The sequence below is a fragment of the Oncorhynchus nerka genome, linkage group LG14, assembly GCF_034236695.1.
Source record: "Oncorhynchus nerka isolate Pitt River linkage group LG14, Oner_Uvic_2.0, whole genome shotgun sequence".
NCBI classification, from domain to species: Eukaryota; Metazoa; Chordata; class Actinopteri; order Salmoniformes; family Salmonidae; genus Oncorhynchus; species Oncorhynchus nerka.
This window is the reverse complement of record NC_088409.1, coordinates 27017965-27034287: the sequence shown is the minus strand read 5'-3', so window position 1 is coordinate 27034287 and position 16323 is coordinate 27017965. Positions and strand designations below refer to the sequence as shown.

Below are 16323 nucleotides of genomic sequence, written 5' to 3'. Positions count from 1 at the left end.
GCGCCACCCGAACAGGAATGGGAGCCACCTTCGGTAGGAGTCGTGACATGGCCATTGAAATGCTAGTTATTAAAATGAGATCCAACAAGAACATCAAGGGGTTAGAAATCCTGGGTATAAAAACTAAAGTGTCGATGATTCTAGTTTTATCTAAAGTCCGCAATCTGGATCCCTGCACAGTTTCAATCTGGATCTCTGCACAGTCTCATTGAAGATCTGGATCACTTTTCTAGCCTCTCTGGATTAAAACGTAATTATGACAAGTGTACCATATTACGTATTGGATCATTCAAAAAATCGTGTTTCCACTTCCTTGTAGTTTACCAATAAAATGGGCGGATGGTGAAGAAGACATACTTGGTATTCACATCTCAAAAAATATAAATGATCTTACCACAATTCATTTCAATAGAAAGTTACCAAAAATAGATACGATTCTGCAACCATGGAGAGGTAAATACTTGTCTATTTATGGAAAAATCACATTGATTAACTCTTTGGTCCTATCACAGCTTACTTACGAATGGCACTGTCTACTGCAGACGAGTTGTTTTTTAAATCATATGAGCACAAAATATAACATTTTATTTGGAATGCTAAACCAGACAAAATTAAACGTGCCTATTTATATAATGAATATGAGTTTGGGGGCCTAAAATGATTAAATATTAAAGCTTTAAACCGCTCGCTAGAAGCTTCACTCATACATAAGTTATACTTAAACACAAAATGGTTCTCCAGTAGATTATTAAGAAAGGCTCATCCTTTGTTCAAAAATGGCCTTTTTGCCTTTATACCGATTACAATTTGTCATTTCCTACTAATTGAAAATGACATTTTGTTTAAAGTATTGCCCTTTCTTAAACAAGCCATACAAAGCTGGTTACAATTTCAGTTTTATCCTCCAGAAAAGAGAGCACAAATATTACAACAAATGTTATGGTTAAACTCAAATATACTGATTAATAAGAAAACATTCTTTATCAAACATTTTTTTAAATGGTATTATATTTGTTAATGATATTATGAATAGAAACACAGATACAGTGGGGAGAACAAGTATTTGATTCACTGCCGATTTTGCAGGTTTTCCTACTTACAAAGCATGTAGAGGTCTGTAATTTTTTATCATAGGTACACTTCAACTGTGAGAGACGGAATCTAAAACAAAAATCCAGAAAATCACATTGTATGATTTTTAAGTAATTAATTTGCATTTTATTGCATGACATAAGTATTTGATACATCAGAAAAGCAGAACTTAATATTTGGTACAGAAACCTTTGTTTGCAATTACAGAGATCATACGTTTCCCGTAGTTCTTGACCAGGTTTGCACACACTGTAGCAGAGATTTTGGCCCACTCCTCCATACAGACCTTCTCCAGATCCTTCAGGTTTCGGGGCTGTCGCTGGGCAATACGGACTTTCAGCTCCCTCCAAAGATTTTTTATTGGGTTCAGGTCTGGAGACTGGCTAGGCCACTCCAGGACCTTGAGATGCTTCTTACGGAGCCACTCCTTAGTTGCCCTGGCTGTGTGTTTCGGGTCGTTGTCATGATGGAAGACCCAGCCACGACCCATCTTCAATGCTCTTACTGAGGGAAGGAGGTTGTTGGCCAAGTACTCGCGATACATGGCCCCATCCATCCTCCCCTCAATACGGTGCAGTCGTCCTGTCCCCTTTGCAGAAAAGCATCCCCAAAGAAGGATGTTTCCACCTCCATGCTTCACGGTTGGGATGGTGTGATTCATACAATGTGATTTTCTGGATTTCTGGATTTTTTTCTGGATTCCGTCTCTCACAGTTGAAGTGTACCTATGATACAAATGACAGACCTCTACATGCTTTGTAAGTAGGAAAACCTGCAAAATCGGCAGTGTATCAAATACTTGTTTTCCCCACTGTATATGGGAATGTCTGCTCAATCCAAATTTACAACCAACTGATTGCAGCACTACCACAAAAATGGAGGAGGCAAGTGGAAAAGGGAGAAGGTAGGGAACTTGTTTGCCTGCCATATATTTAAGATACAAATTGGCTGAAAGTAACTGGCATAAATAGAAAAATATATCAGTTTCATCTGAGGACAAAAATGTTGACAGCTGCACCATACAGGTTGCAAAATAAATGGGAGGAGCTTTTCAATGTACTAATTCCATGACATATGGTTTATGAACTGGTACAAAAAACTACACTTGATTCAACACTGAGTATTTCAATTTAAATGATCCATTTTTTTTTGCCACCGACAGAATGCTATATATATGGGGCATACAACAATCTCAGCTCTGTAGATTCTGCTGCGAACAGACAATCAATAGATCATTTATTCTGGTATTGCCCCTATGTAGCTTGTTTCTGGTCACAGGTTCAGGAGTGGTTAAAAAAAATCACAACATGCAATTAAAATGAACCTGACAAATAGCAGTGTTGGGCGATTTGGAAAGCCATAGTCAGTCAATAAATAATATAATAATACTCATAGGAAAGGTTTTCATCTTTAGCTCACAATCTATGGATAATATATGATTAGAAAGTTTCAAACATTTTGTAAAACATCACAGCATAATTGAAAAATATATGGCACGTGGAAACCAAACGAGGGCGGTCTATGTTGATAGGTGGGATAGGCTGAGAGGTGGGATTATGAAGAGCTTATGTTTGGTAATGTCTAACTGTTATGTGACTGCTTTATATAAAAGTACCATGTATGTCAAATGTATATGTAAAATGTATGTGTAAAATGTATGTGTATGTTGCAAAAAAGCTGTAAAAAAACAGATTTGTTCTCCGAAGAGGGTTAAACATTAAAAAAAAAATAATAATAATAAAGAAACTAAATGTACCCTTCAGCCAATGATAAACATGTAATAAGAAAACACTGGAGGAACATTAATGAGAATCAGTCATTGGTTTTCTGTTTCTGCAGTCTCTGAGGCTCAGCCCAGTCATTTCTGTTTGTTACAGTAATCTGTGTACGCTGTATGAGTAGTGAATGCTCAGAGGCCTGAGGCGAAGGTGGAGGGAGATGTGTAGAGGGTCGTCCCTGCCGATGCTCCCTGGGCTGTAACAGTTCACCCAGGGTCATGTGATGTGGCTTGGCTTCTGTGAAAATCCAGGTTGAGCTGAGAAGGAGCAGATCACAGAGTCAATGAAACCACGTGACCTCTGACAGAGAGACGGCTGCATATGGTTGAAACACACACACACACCACACAGGCGCAGACACATTCATGAGACACACGCGCACTCGCACACGCAGGTACACACTAAACATGATAGGCAAAATATGACATTCAGTTAACCCACACGAGTCAATGTAGCTCAAAAGACCTGTTGTGTACATGTCCGTAAAGAATGTCAATGTCATTTCTCTCAGTCTGATCTGAGTATGTTTGACTGGACGGTGAATTTAAATAAGAACGGCTGCTGCTTACAGTGAAGAAAATGACTGGTCCTAAGATGAGTGTAATGTAGTCCTATCACTCTGAAGTTACCTTGTCATCAAAGCAACAGATGAGTGTAATGTAGTCCTATTCACTCTGAAGTTACCTTGTCATCAAAGCAACAGATGAGTGTAATGTAGTCCTATTCACTCTGAAGTTACCTTGTCTTCAAAGCAACAGATGAGTGTAATGTAGTCCTATTCACTCTGAAGTTACCTTGTCATCAAAGCAACAGATGAGTGTCATCCTATTCACTCTGAAGTTACCTTGTCATCAAAGCAACAGATGAGTGTAATGTAGTCCTATTCACTCTGAAGTTACCTTGTCATCAAAGCAACAGATGAGTGTAATGTAGTCCTATTCACTCTGAAGTTACCTTGTCTTCAAAGCAACAGATGAGTGTAATGTAGTCCTATTCACTCTGAAGTTACCTTGTCTTCAAAGCAACAGATGAGTGTAATGTAGTCCTATTCACTCTGAAGTTACCTTGTCTTCAAAGCAACAGATGAGTGTAATGTAGTCCTATTCACTCCGAAGTTACCTTGTCATCAAAGCAACAGATGAGTGTAATGTAGTCCTATTCACTCTGAAGTTACCTTGTCATCAAAGCAACAGAGCAAGAGAGAGAGAGAGACAGACGGACATAAGGGAGTCTTAAAGATTGTTTTGGAACCTAATATCACCGTTTTTATGAAAGACAGACGACGGACAAACGGCAGTGGAAAGAAAGGGGGAGGAAGAAGGGCACGTTTAGGGTTTTAAGCGGCACAGTGGTTCAGAGTGAACTAGGGGGGTCGTCATAGAGAGAAAGAGAGAGAGATAGGAGTCTTTTGAAATGGCAGTTTCCCTTATGACTCATCTTTTGAATAATACTCTGACACTGTGATCCCCAGTTCAGTCACACAGTCAGAGGGTCCAGAGTCACATCTATCTCATTCTCTCATCCTCTCTGAGACACGGTAAGTCAGACTCTACACTTCCCTACTGAAACACGTTTTGTTCAGGTCTGTCGTTAGAGTCCTGGTCTTGCTTGATGTATCTATAATGGTATACAGTCAGACTCTACACTTCCCTACTGAAACACGTTTTGTTCAGGTCTGTCGTTAGAGTCCTGGTCTTGCTTGATGTATCTATAATGGTATACAGTCAGACTCTACACTTCCCTACTGAAACACGTTTTGTTCAGGTCTGTCGTTAGAGTCCTGGTCTTGCTTGATGTATCTATAATGGTATACAGTCAGACTCTACACTTCCCTACTGAAACACGTTTTGTTCAGGTCTGTCGTTAGAGTCCTGGTCTTGCTTGATGTATCTATAATGGTATACAGTCAGACTCTACACTTCCCTACTGAAACACGTTTTGTTCAGGTCTGTCGTTAGAGTCCTGGTCTTGCTTGATGTATCTATAATGGTATACAGTCAGACTCTACACTTCCCTACTGAAACACGTTTTGTTCAGGTCTGTCGTTAGAGTCCTGGTCTTGCTTGATGTATCTATAATGGTATACAGTCAGACTCTACACTTCCCTACTGAAACACGTTTTGTTCAGGTCTGTCGTTAGAGTCCTGGGCTTGCTTGATGTATCTATAATGGTATACAGTTGGACGTGTTTATGTCATCGGTTTTGTTACCGCTTTGTTTTTCAATGTCAGCATGTTGGTGTTTTGTCTGGAGTCTGTATCATGTTTTCTACTTTAGGTGGTCTCCTGTTTCTCATGTCCTTGAAACAGTCCCTTATAGTTGCTGTTGGGGGCCTACAATAATGTCCTGCCATTGCAATGCTTTATCTCTTGATAATATATTGTTGGATGATATCTTTATGAATGCGGTAAACACTGAGTATACACAACATTAGGAACATCTGCTCTTTCCATGACATAGACTGACCAGGTGAATCCAGGTGAAAGATATGATCCCTTATTGATGTCACCTGTTAAACCCACTTCAGTGTAGATGAAGAGGAGACAGGTTACAGAAGGACTTTTAAGCCTTGAGACATTGATTGTGTGTGTGACATTCAGAGGGTGAATGGGCAAGACAAAAGATTGAAGTGCCTTTAAATGGGGTACCAGTTTGAGTGTGTCAAGAACTACGATGCTGCTGTGATTTTCACACTCAACAGTTTCCTGAGTTTATCAAAAATGGTCCACCACCCAAGGGACATCCAGCGAACTTGACAACTGTGGGAAGCATTGGATTCAACATGGGCCAGCACCCTGTGGAACGCTTTCGACACCTTGTAGAGTCCACACCCCGACAAATTGAGGCTGTTTTGAGGGCAAAAGTGGGTGCAACTCAATATTAGGGAGGTGTTCCTAATGTTTTGTACACTCAGTGTATGTCAATGTTCTGAAGTTCATGTAAAATATGTTAAATATTGACTGTCTTCCTCTTTTTCTCTTCATCCCTCTCAGATGCATATCTTCTGGTGGATCACCCACATCTTTCTATCCCTCCCTTCTCTCCTCTCTCTAGTCCAATCCCTCACGTGCGACAATGAGACACAGTATGCTTGGCCACTGCATGTAAGCCAATGGTGCTGCGACAAGTGTCCACCAGGTAAGTCTTTTGAAAAATAGTTTTATCAGTGTGTGTGTGTGTGTGTGTGTGTGTGTGTGTGTGTGTGTGTGTGTGTGTGTGTGTGTGTGTGTGTGTGTGTAATTTAATGTGTTGCCCTTTACAGGTCAGCATCTGGTGGGACGCTGCGCCGGTCAGAACAGCCCTACCCAGTGTTCTGACTGCACCAGCGGCTACTACTCAGACAGCTACAACTTCAACATAGGCTGCAAATCCTGCGATGGCTGCAGCATGAGTGGTAAGTGTGTGTGTGTGTATCTACACATTTCCAGCAACCTATGATTGGCACTGATGCTTGTCTTGTCTGCCTGTCTAAAACTGATACTCACCTGTTTTTCTAAGTCATAGTTACGAAGGACTTTACAGATGAAAACACAGCCTGCTAGGGATTTCCCCCTTCACTGTACCATGGTGGGACACAGTCAGAGAGAGAGGGGGAGGGGGCACTGAGAAACACTGACTCACCCACCCAGGAGTAGAGGAGGGTTGGGAGGCCTGGAGGGCAGAAGGGATGGCATGTCTACCAAGTAATGTCAAAGATATCAGTGGTGATGGGGGGGGTTAGTGGTAGACAGATATCATATTACCGGTGGTAATAACCTTTTTACTTTAAAGATAAACATTGGAAAGTGCAGCTGACAGAACATTTTCATTACATGTTGTAATCGAGTGTAGCAGGGGACAAAAATAGAGATTTTTAAAGAGGGTAAACACAGAGGTGAGAGAGGTTTGAGAGTAGCCAGACTCAGTGAACACGTTAACTGATGTTCACTCTAGTGAAATGGCTGCTGTGTGTGTGTGTGTGTGTGTGTGTGTGTGTGTGTGTGTGTGTGTGTGTGTGTGTGTGTGTGTGTGTGTGTGTGTGTGTGTGTGTGTGTGTGTGTGTGTGTGTGTGTGTGTGTGTGTGTGTGTGTGTGTGTGTGTAGGGTGGGGTCAGACGGTAATATACACTTCAGTTCGTTGTGAGTCAAAACCTGATTCAACAAGGTACTATGAGTCATTTTGAAGATGAACCATTTTCTCATATTCAGGCATGATTTCAGATTGTGTTTGACTATGTGACAAAAACACTGTCAAAGTCAGTATACATGAAGGCACACAGACAAATAGACCACCTATGACTTGTGTTCCGTTACAGAGCTGCAGTATGTATCTCGCTGTTCCACCAAGCAGAATGATGTGTGCAGCTGTAAACCAGGCTACCGCTGCAGAGGCAGTGGCACCTGTCTGGACTGTGAGGAGATCCCCAGCCCAAACACACCCAAACTCATACCGACACCTCCCATCATGCCAGCTACAGTGTCAAACCACTCGGTGCCTGGTATCCCTAATCATAGACCTAAACCTGTCACCAAACCTGGTCCTGGGCCCAGCACAAAACCAAACCAAGGTAAACTACAATACAAATGATAAAATGGCCTGAAAGTGTTCAAAGTGACATGTAAAAATGCCATGAGAGCTACATAGTTCTCTCTCTCTCACAAAACCCAAAACAATGCCGGTGTTCATGTGTTTTATGGCCCTGACCCCTCTCTCTACTCCTCTGTCTCTCATACACACAAACAGATGACAGCAAGTGGCTCCTGGTGTGTGTGTCTGCAGTGTGTGTGTGTCTACTGCTCACCTGCCTTGTTGCCATCTCAAAGCTCAAACCTTTTCTGCGATGGATTGGTTCACCAAACAGTAAGTCCACGTCACTGTTGATCTGTCCTGTAGTTCTATTGAACACAATACATATGCACGCACATTTGACCTAACCCTCATCTTATTGGTCCATCAGGCTTCTGGTCTCCCAAAAAGACAACTCCAGCCAATCAGAGCACAGCGGAGGAGGAAGTGCCCATGCCGGTCCAGGAAGTGTGTGGAAAGCCAGAGCTGCTACTGGACGTATGATGGAGGAAGTGGGTGTCGAAGGAGAGGATGAGAACTCACAAGCGAGCTGGGAGACAAACAGACTACCTCACATTCCCATTGAAGTGAAACTAACCTGAAGGCTAGACAGGCTGCTGTATTGGTTTAATGCAGTGGCTTCTGTATCTAAGACTTTCAGAAAGGAAAAGGAAATAGGACAAAAAGACACTTTGAAGTATGAAGACACAGGCTAAAGATGAGTGGGAGTCACTCATCTTTAACTGGAAGAGTGTGAGTAACTGGAAGAGTGTGAATGACAGACAGACAGACAGACAGACAGACAGACAGACAGACAGACAGACAGACAGACAGACAGACAGACAGACAGACAGACAGACAGACAGACAGACAGACAGACAGACAGACAGACAGACAGACAGACAGACAGACAGACATTTGTGTGCTGAATACATGTACTGTACATGTTTATGTTGAAGATGTTTTATACCTTCGTTACAATTATTATGCTTTTTGCTGTATCTATGCTTTATGCCAGTGTTTACTCTTACATAGTAGTGGCTGTATTTTAAAGAACAGAATCACAAATGTTACAGGCCTACTGTAATGTCATACAATCGCCCCATCACCTGTATTCATTGAAAAATTATATTTCGTATTTTGCTTTTAATTTGTGAAAAAACAGTTCAAGGTGCCACATGAACACAGAAAAAAACAGTTTGCAGCAGTTGAGACAAAGCTTTTTATACAGTTCAATAAAATGAGAGCAAGTGACCACCATAGTGAGATGTCTAGCTCTATCTAAGTCTAGAACAGGAAATAATGCCCATTCTAGAGTTCTGGGATTCACTGGTGTTCTGAGAGTAAGAGTGGCAGGTGGCCTAGTGGTTAGAGCATTGGACTAGTAACCAAAAGGTCGAATCCTTGAGCTGACAAGGTAAAAATCTGTTGTTCTGCCCCGAACAAGGCAGTTAACCCACTGTTCCTAGGCAGTCATTGAAAATAAGAACTTGTTCTTAACTGACTTGCCTAGTTAAATAAAAGGGCTCTATTCAATCTGTATTGCGGAAGTGCAGCTTTACAGCCTGAAAGAAATGTAAAGGCAATGTTCCTGTGTCAGAAGCGACTGCTTTCACATTAAACGCTGCATATGTTGGCTCAATCAGAAATGACCTCTGTTCCTATCATGCAATCTGTAGTGATACAGACTGAATAGAGCCCCAGGTAGATGTTGTCCCTTAGCACTGATCCAAGGTCAGTGGTAAATCTTAATCCTCCTTATGATTAACATTAGGATGTAGGGTTGGCTAAACTGATCCTAGAAGGGAAGCTTTCACTTGGTGCGTCCTCTGTCCTCAATCCCCCTCCCCTCAATGCACCTCCTCTTTGGAAACGTGACTGTCCTTCCCTTGTTCCTGTGAAGGGAAGAATACACAGTCCATCTCCCCATCCCTTTCCTCCTGGGATAGATGGATGTTAGGGGAGGGTGTGGGGTGGGTCGGACATCCTTCCTCATCCCTATCTTTCTGCCCTCTCTCTTCCATCCCTCCACCCATACCAGTGAACTGGTTGAGTAAACTGAAGATGACTGTTCCAGCATTGTGGACATGGACCGGGCCTGAGAGAGACAGAGACAGAGAGAAAGTGATATTAGATTCTATATTCATCATCAGCCTTATTCACTATGGATCTTGAAACTAATCAACTTCCCATGCTAATCCCCCATGGACTTCAAAACATCATCTATGCAAAACTCCAAGTTAAACGACTGACGTGCATCTATAGGAAAAACAACAAGAGTAACTCCACCATATTTAGATTCCTTTTTAAATCAAGATCTTGGGGTCAAAATAATTATTTGTATGTATCCATAGTACCCATATTTGCTGCTGTAATAGGTGGTGGATCCACTGTCTGGTGCTGAATACTGGGCTGTGTCTCTCTGGCATTGTGCTGATGAGGTGTCTCTTTGGTCTTGTTAGGCGACGCTTCTCTTACTCCCTTCATAAGAGCACAGAAATTCACCAGAAATCCAGAGTTATTGGAATACACAATTGTCAACAATGCCTATTTAGGGTTTCGGTCAGGAACACATGAATGACAATGTAAACATTACACACACAATGTAGTAATTTACCGTAGGTTATTACACATACCTTGTTACAGAACTTGAGAGCTGGAAAATAACAGACACAAATCTATTAGTGACCCCAGCAAACTGATGGTAAGCCACTCATGGGTACTTCATTGATTAGTCATCTATGATTGAAAGGGCAATGTTTTATCATCTTAACTCTGCAGTTTAATGCTTTCTAGGTACATGTAGACACTAGAAACGGGTAAGTAGGTCTATACAGAGAGAGTGTTGCAATCTTTTAATTCAATTACATTCACAAGAAGCTACAGTTGGCTCCCAGTGCAGACCTATCCTGAGATTTGACATCCCTGTCTAATCCTTCCTCATCTCATTCTAGTGTCCAGAGAGAGAGTCTGCTCTAACACAATGATCTAACTACAGTTGAGACTGAACAGAGGAACACTGCCTTACCTTGTTTGAAACAGGCTTCATTTCCTGGGCGACGGATACATAACAGAATGATAACGGCTAGGATTCCAATGACCACCATAGGACACAAAATGGCTGCCAAGTGTTTGCTGGTGTCAGCTGGTGGGGAAAGGAGATGGAGAAACGACTGTATCTACCTTCTCACAGTTTCGATATATTCTGACTGTAATGAAAATAACTGATGAACACACACACACACTCGTACTCACACTCACCAGTGGTGTGATGAGTGGCGTTGCCTGCTTGTGAGACTGGTGATCGTGGAGTGTCACAGCTGGGTGAGACAGAGGTACAGGACTCATCATGTAACATATTCACAGCCTGTCAACACTGAAGTGGGGCCAGTGAGCTGAGAAATGTATTTAATATCCCAAATATCCATTACCACTAAGATATCTGACAATTCTTTGATACCAGATCTTCTGGTTGTATGAAGGTTATATACCATAAAATAACAACTTTGCCAGAAGTGGCCCTCCTGGCAGGAGAAGTCTTCAACCAGAGCCTGTTTATCTGTCTGGTTCCAGTATGTAATAGTATGTTTTAGGGAGGATTAAAAAGGCTAAAGGCTCACTTGGGAGGTTGACAGCGTCCAGCGGAAGAGGAAGTCCCGCTGTGTTCAGAGGAAGTTCCTGTCTGGTTGATTCTGATGCCCACTACTGTAATCAGAGCAGAGTGCACACAAGCAGGAAAACATCACATCTATCCACAGCCAAACACACTGATTCAATACCCAGAACCTGGCAAGAATACAACACAGTGAAGGAAGACATGCATAAGAGAAGGCCAGTGGGCAACACACACACTGTACCATTGCTAGGTGGCAGGGGAGGTGGGGGCAGCTGAGGGATCTTCTCACAGTCTCTACAGTTTCCTGTCTGGTCGTCTTTGTCGGTGCAGGTAAAACCAGCCTCACAGCGACATCTAGCGTTCGATACAGGAGTACACGGCTTATCCTCCACCAGGTGCAAATCTGACACACACACACACACACCGAACAAAAGGTTTAGTACAGCTATTACATGGTAATAAATAGTGTCCATACTGTAGACATACCTTTTTGACTCTTGGTAAGAAATGACATGTATGGCATATGGAAATCATAAGAGGGTGGTTTATGGAAATAGATAGGATGGACTGAGAGTAGCTAAGGGGTGGGTTTATGGAGATAGGTGGGCTGGACAGAGTAGGTGAGGGGTGGGTTTATGGAGATAGGTGGGCTGGACAGAGTAGCTGAGGGGTGGGTTTATGGAGATAGGTGGGCTGGACAGAGTAGCTGAGGGGTGGGTTTAAAAACTCGTGTTCTAGTTATGACTGAAAACACAATGTATAAGTACTATCGATCTATCTAGATCTAATGTATATCAAAATATCAAATTACTTTACTCTTGCTATGTAACTACTGTAAAAAATAAAAATGCAATGTATGTAACATGTAGAATGTACCGTGAATTCAGAAAGTATTCAGACCCCTTGACCTTTCCCACATTTTGTTACATCACAGCCTTATTCTAAAGTGAATTAAAGAAAAAATGTTAATCAATCTACACACAATACCCCACAATGACAAAGCAAAACAGATTTTTAGAAATGTGCATCCTGTTTCCATTGATCATGCTTGAGATGTTTCTACAACAAGGAGTCCACCTGTGGTAAATTCAATTGATTGGACATAATTTGGAAAGGCACACATCTGTCTATATAAAGTCCCACAGTTGACAGTGCATGTCAGAGCAAAAACTGAGCCATGAGGTCAAAGGAATTGTATGTAGAGCTCCGTGACAGTATTGTGTCGAGGCACAGATCTGGGGAAGGGTACCAAAACATTTCTGCAAGCATTGAAGGTCCCCAAGAACACAGTGGCCTCCGTCATTCTTAAATGGAAGAAGTTTGGAACCATCAACACTCTTCCTAGAGCTGGCCACCCGGCCAAACTGAGCAATCGGCGGAGAAGGGCCTTGGTCAGGGAAGTGACCAAGAACCCAATGGTCACTCTGACAGAGCTTCATAGCTCCTGTGTGGAGATGGGAGAACCATCCAGAAGGACAACCATCTCTAAAGCACTCCACCAATCAGGCCTTTATGGTAGAGTGGCCAGACGGAAGCCACTCCTCAGTAAAAGACACATGACAGCCCACTTGGAGTTTACCAAAAGGCATCTAAAGGACTGTCAGACCATGAGAAGATTCTCTGGTCTGATGAAACCAAGATTGAACTCTTTGGCATGAATGTCAAATGTCACGTCTGGAGGAAACCTGGCACCATCCCTAAAGTGAAGCATGGTGGTGGCAGCATTATGCTGTGGGCATATTTTTCAGCGGCAGGGACTGGGAGAATAGTCAGTATCGAGGGAAAGATGAACGGAGCAAAGTACAGAGAGATCATTGATGAAAACCTGTCCCAGAGAGCTCAGGATCTCAGACTAGGGCAAAGATTCACCTTCCAAGAGGACAACGACCGTAAGCACACAGCCAAAACAACGCAGGAGTGTCTTCGGGACAAGTCTTGAGTGGCCCAGCCAGAGCCTGGACTTGAATTCGTAAATGCTAGTAAGACTAATTGCATGCTCTTCAACCGATCACTGCCCGCACCTGACTAGCATCACTACTCTGGATGGTTCTGACTTAGAATATGTGGCCAACTACAAATACCTAGGTGTCTGGTTAGAATGTAAACTCTCCTTCCAGACTCACATTAAGCATCTCCAATCCAAAAGGAAGTCTAGAATCGGCTTCCATTTCGCAACAAAGCCTCCTTCACTCATGCTGCCAAACATACCCTCGTAAAACTGACTATCCCACCGATCCTCGACTTCGGCGATGTCATTTACAAAATAGCCTCCAACACTCTACTCAGCAAATTGGATGTAGTCTATCACAGTGTCACCCGTTTTGTCACCAAAGCCCCATTTACTACTCACCACTGCAACCTGTATGCTCTCGTTGACTGGCCCTCAATTCATATCCGTCGCCAAATCCACTGGCTCCAGGTCATCTATAAGTCTTTGCTAGGTAAAGCGCCGCCTTATCTCAGCTCACTGGTCACCATAGCAACACCCACCCGTAGCACGCGCTCCAGCAGGTATATTTAACTGGTCATCCCCAAAGCCAACTCCTCATTTGGCCGCCTTTCCATCCTTTTTCTGCTGCCAAAGACTGAATTGCAAAAATCACTGAAGCTGGAGACTCATATCTCCATCACTAACTTTAAGCATCAGCTGTCAGAGCAGCTTACTGATCACTGTACCTGTACACAGCCCATCTGTAAATAGCCCACCAAACTACCTCATCCCCATATTTGTTATTTATATTTGCTCTTTTGCACCCCAGTATCTTTATTTGCACATCAGCATGTGCACATCTATCACTCCAGTGTTAATGCTAAATTGTAATTATTTCGCCATTATGGCCTATTTATTGCCTTACCTCCCTAATCTTACTACATTTGCACACACTGTGTATAGATTTTTCTATTGTGTTATTGACTGTAAATGATAACTTTTTCTCAACTGGCCTACCTGGTTAAATAAAAGGTGAAATAAATTAAATAAAAAAAAATTTTAAACGAACATCTCTAGAGAGACCTGAAAATAGTTGTGCAGCAACGCTCCCCAAGCCAAGCTTATAGCGTCATACCCATGAAGACTCGAGGCAGTAATCACTGCCAAAGGTGCTTCAACAAAGTACTGAGTAAAGGGTCAGAATACTTATGTAAATGTGATATTTCATTTTTATTTAGTTTTATAAATTTGCCAAAATTTCTAAAAACCTATTTTTGCTTTGTCATTATGGGGTATTGTGTGTAGATTGATGAGGGGGAAAAAACAATTTAATCCATTTTAAAATAAGGCAGTAATGTAACAAAATGTGGATAAAGTCAAAGGGTCTGAATACTATCTGAATTCCCTGTACATAAAACAACAAAGTTTATTTTTGTCCTCCGGAGATGGACCCCACCCCAAAAAATATTTACAAGCAACATACAGTTGAAGTATTTCCCATAAATAAAGATGTTACATTGCTCTGTGAATGAGTTGTGTTCGTGTTTACGTACCACGTTTGCAGTCTTTGAAGCAGGAATGACAACTGGACTCAGCATTCAATCGTGTTGTGTAGGAACCATCTCGACAGGGAGAGCACTCTGAACAGGACTTCTGATAACGACCTGAGAGAGAGAGGGGAGGTGAAACATATTAAATCAGTGTATTGGTCGCATACACACTTGAGCAGATGTTATAGAGGGTGCAGCGAAATGCTCGTGTTACTAGCTCTTAACACAGTAAAATGTCAAACAAGTATACATCATTTAAGTGTTGTTTTTTGTAAGAATTCAAGAACGGCGGGGCGAATCTAATCAACAAACCAAATGCAATCTATGCTAATGTACACTGGAAGAATTTACACCAGATATACTAAGAATGATATGCACAGCAGTAGATAGCTCATTCTAATATATGCCGGGAATACAAGATTTAAATACTCAGTGTGAAACAGGTAGTGTCCAGTGGTTCAATGTCTGTAAGACAGCAGATATGGAGTAAAGGAAATTAAGTTTGGGAAAAATATAGGGAAATGGGGCGATAGAGAGAATGAGGTAGAAAGAGAGGAGCGAGGAGAGAGTGAAGAGACAAGGGGAGTCAAGACATAAGAGAGCACCACAATAACAATACAAACTGATGGACGCTGGACTTTTATAAATGTCCTGTAGTAGACTACATGAGCAGTGGATATCAGAACATAATGCTAACTCTTTTAGACCCATAGGCACACACACATTCAGGTAACGTTTTAGTACACCGTCTGTTGCTCAGTGAGAAGATAGGGAGCATAGCGGCAGAGAGCAGAGAATAACAGGAAGAGATGGAGTGCACAGAGCGAGAGCCTGTTGGCCTAGTCTGCATACTAATGAAGGATGTGGTCATAGCACAGAGCTCCACTTCTCATCATGAGAGAGAGAGAAACGCTCTCATAGTTTCCTCATGATTCCTAAGAACCTATGCGCACTCACACACTTTCTGAAACGATCTGCCTCACTATTAATTGTCAAAAATGGTTGATTGTAGGATGAAGGGATAGAATGTGGAGATGAGGGCAGGAAAAGAAGGGAACAACAAGTCAAATAAAACGTAAGGGCCTATGATGGAGGGCATTTATTTCTCACCTGGTGGACACAGTCTGCATTGTCTCCCTCCATCCGTGTAATACCTCTCTGTAGTCTGACAACACGAACACACAGTTTCATGAGGTCTACTGTCATAATGTTGTAACAGATGTCAAATGGTTCTAACAGCTTTCATAAGCGGTCATAACAAATAATACGAACGGACATAAAAGGGCAAAATGGTTACCAGGGGATATGAGACTGCTAGGTGTGCAGACATCATTAGCACAGTCACAAATAACTGTTCCATCACCATTCTGTAAACAATGTTAAATCATTAACAATCTGTCATTTGAGTTCATTCAGTAACATTTCTAAATTGGTATTAAAAAGTGCACAACAAATAATGCCAAAAGATGTTACAAGGTTACTACATGTTGAAAATCTGTAAATTTATCACAATTTGATGGTGACTGCACTAACTTCTGGCTTTGAGCCTCATTTCAGTTCACAATATATCAATGTAGAAACCTGTGTTGAAAACTACCAACACAAGATAATCTAGTCTTACCTTTTGCACTGTAGACACCACACCAAATGCCAAGTATTTGTTGTCTATAACTTCGACTCTCCCCCCAACTATTATTCTTTAAGGTGTGTCTCGCTCTTCTCTACCCATCCTTTGCGTCATTATTTCCTTCACCTGTGACATCTTCCTCTCTTCCTGTCTCTCCCGCCCACTGTGTACTGACAGTGATGTTG

At 42.0% G+C, this 16323-nt stretch overlaps 2 protein-coding genes across 4 annotated transcripts; one reads left to right on the top strand and one right to left on the bottom strand.

Annotated features, from left to right (window-relative positions):
• The first annotated feature begins 3953 nt into the window (after positions 1-3953).
• Positions 3954-8681, top strand: LOC115140765 (tumor necrosis factor receptor superfamily member 3-like). Its single transcript, XM_029679089.2, has 6 exons — positions 3954-4407; positions 5864-6008; positions 6133-6264; positions 7165-7416; positions 7593-7709; positions 7807-8681. The coding sequence occupies exons 2-6, from the start codon at positions 5864-5866 to the stop codon at positions 7917-7919; spliced, it is 759 nt and encodes a 252-aa protein (XP_029534949.1). The 5' UTR covers positions 3954-4407; the 3' UTR covers positions 7920-8681.
• LOC115140759 (tumor necrosis factor receptor superfamily member 14-like) lies at positions 8530-16279 on the bottom strand. Of its 3 annotated transcripts, XM_029679077.2 has the most exons (11): positions 16133-16279; positions 15809-15878; positions 15622-15676; positions 14515-14625; positions 11273-11434; positions 11036-11120; positions 10671-10735; positions 10444-10560; positions 10052-10071; positions 9773-9896; positions 8530-9513 (listed from the first exon to the last, which is right to left on the bottom strand). In XM_029679077.2, exons 2-11 carry the CDS (start codon positions 15875-15877, stop codon positions 9266-9268), a joined length of 1056 nt encoding a protein of 351 aa, XP_029534937.2. In that variant the 5' UTR covers position 15878; positions 16133-16279; the 3' UTR covers positions 8530-9265. The 3 variants fall into 3 exon arrangements, with proteins under 3 accessions (XP_029534937.2, XP_029534934.2, XP_029534935.2); XM_029679074.2 differs by lacking the exons at positions 15622-15676; positions 15809-15878; positions 16133-16279 and adding an exon at positions 15235-15604; XM_029679075.2 differs by lacking the exons at positions 15622-15676; positions 15809-15878; positions 16133-16279 and adding an exon at positions 15235-15602 and having other exon boundaries at positions 10677-10735.
• Between the last annotated feature and the right edge of the window lie 44 nt (positions 16280-16323).

Bases quoted from the DNA above. Each gene is read 5' to 3' on its own strand.
- LOC115140765 (XM_029679089.2), top strand. From the start codon at position 5,864: ATGCATATCTTCTGGTGGATCACCCACATCTTTCTATCCCTCCCTTCT. The intron at 6,009-6,132 runs GTAAGTCTTTTG...TGCCCTTTACAG, and splicing joins CTGCGACAAGTGTCCACCAG to GTCAGCATCTGGTGGGACGC. The intron at 7,710-7,806 runs GTAAGTCCACGT...TTGGTCCATCAG, and splicing joins ATGGATTGGTTCACCAAACA to GCTTCTGGTCTCCCAAAAAG.
- LOC115140759 (XM_029679074.2), bottom strand. From the start codon at position 15,382: ATGACCACATCCTTCATTAGTATGCAGACTAGGCCAACAGGCTCTCGC. The intron at 10,072-10,443 runs GTAAGGCAGTGT...GTTATTTTCCAG, and splicing joins TGAAGCCTGTTTCAAACAAG to CTCTCAAGTTCTGTAACAAG. The intron at 9,897-10,051 runs GTATGTGTAATA...GCTCTTATGAAG, and splicing joins CTCTCAAGTTCTGTAACAAG to GGAGTAAGAGAAGCGTCGCC.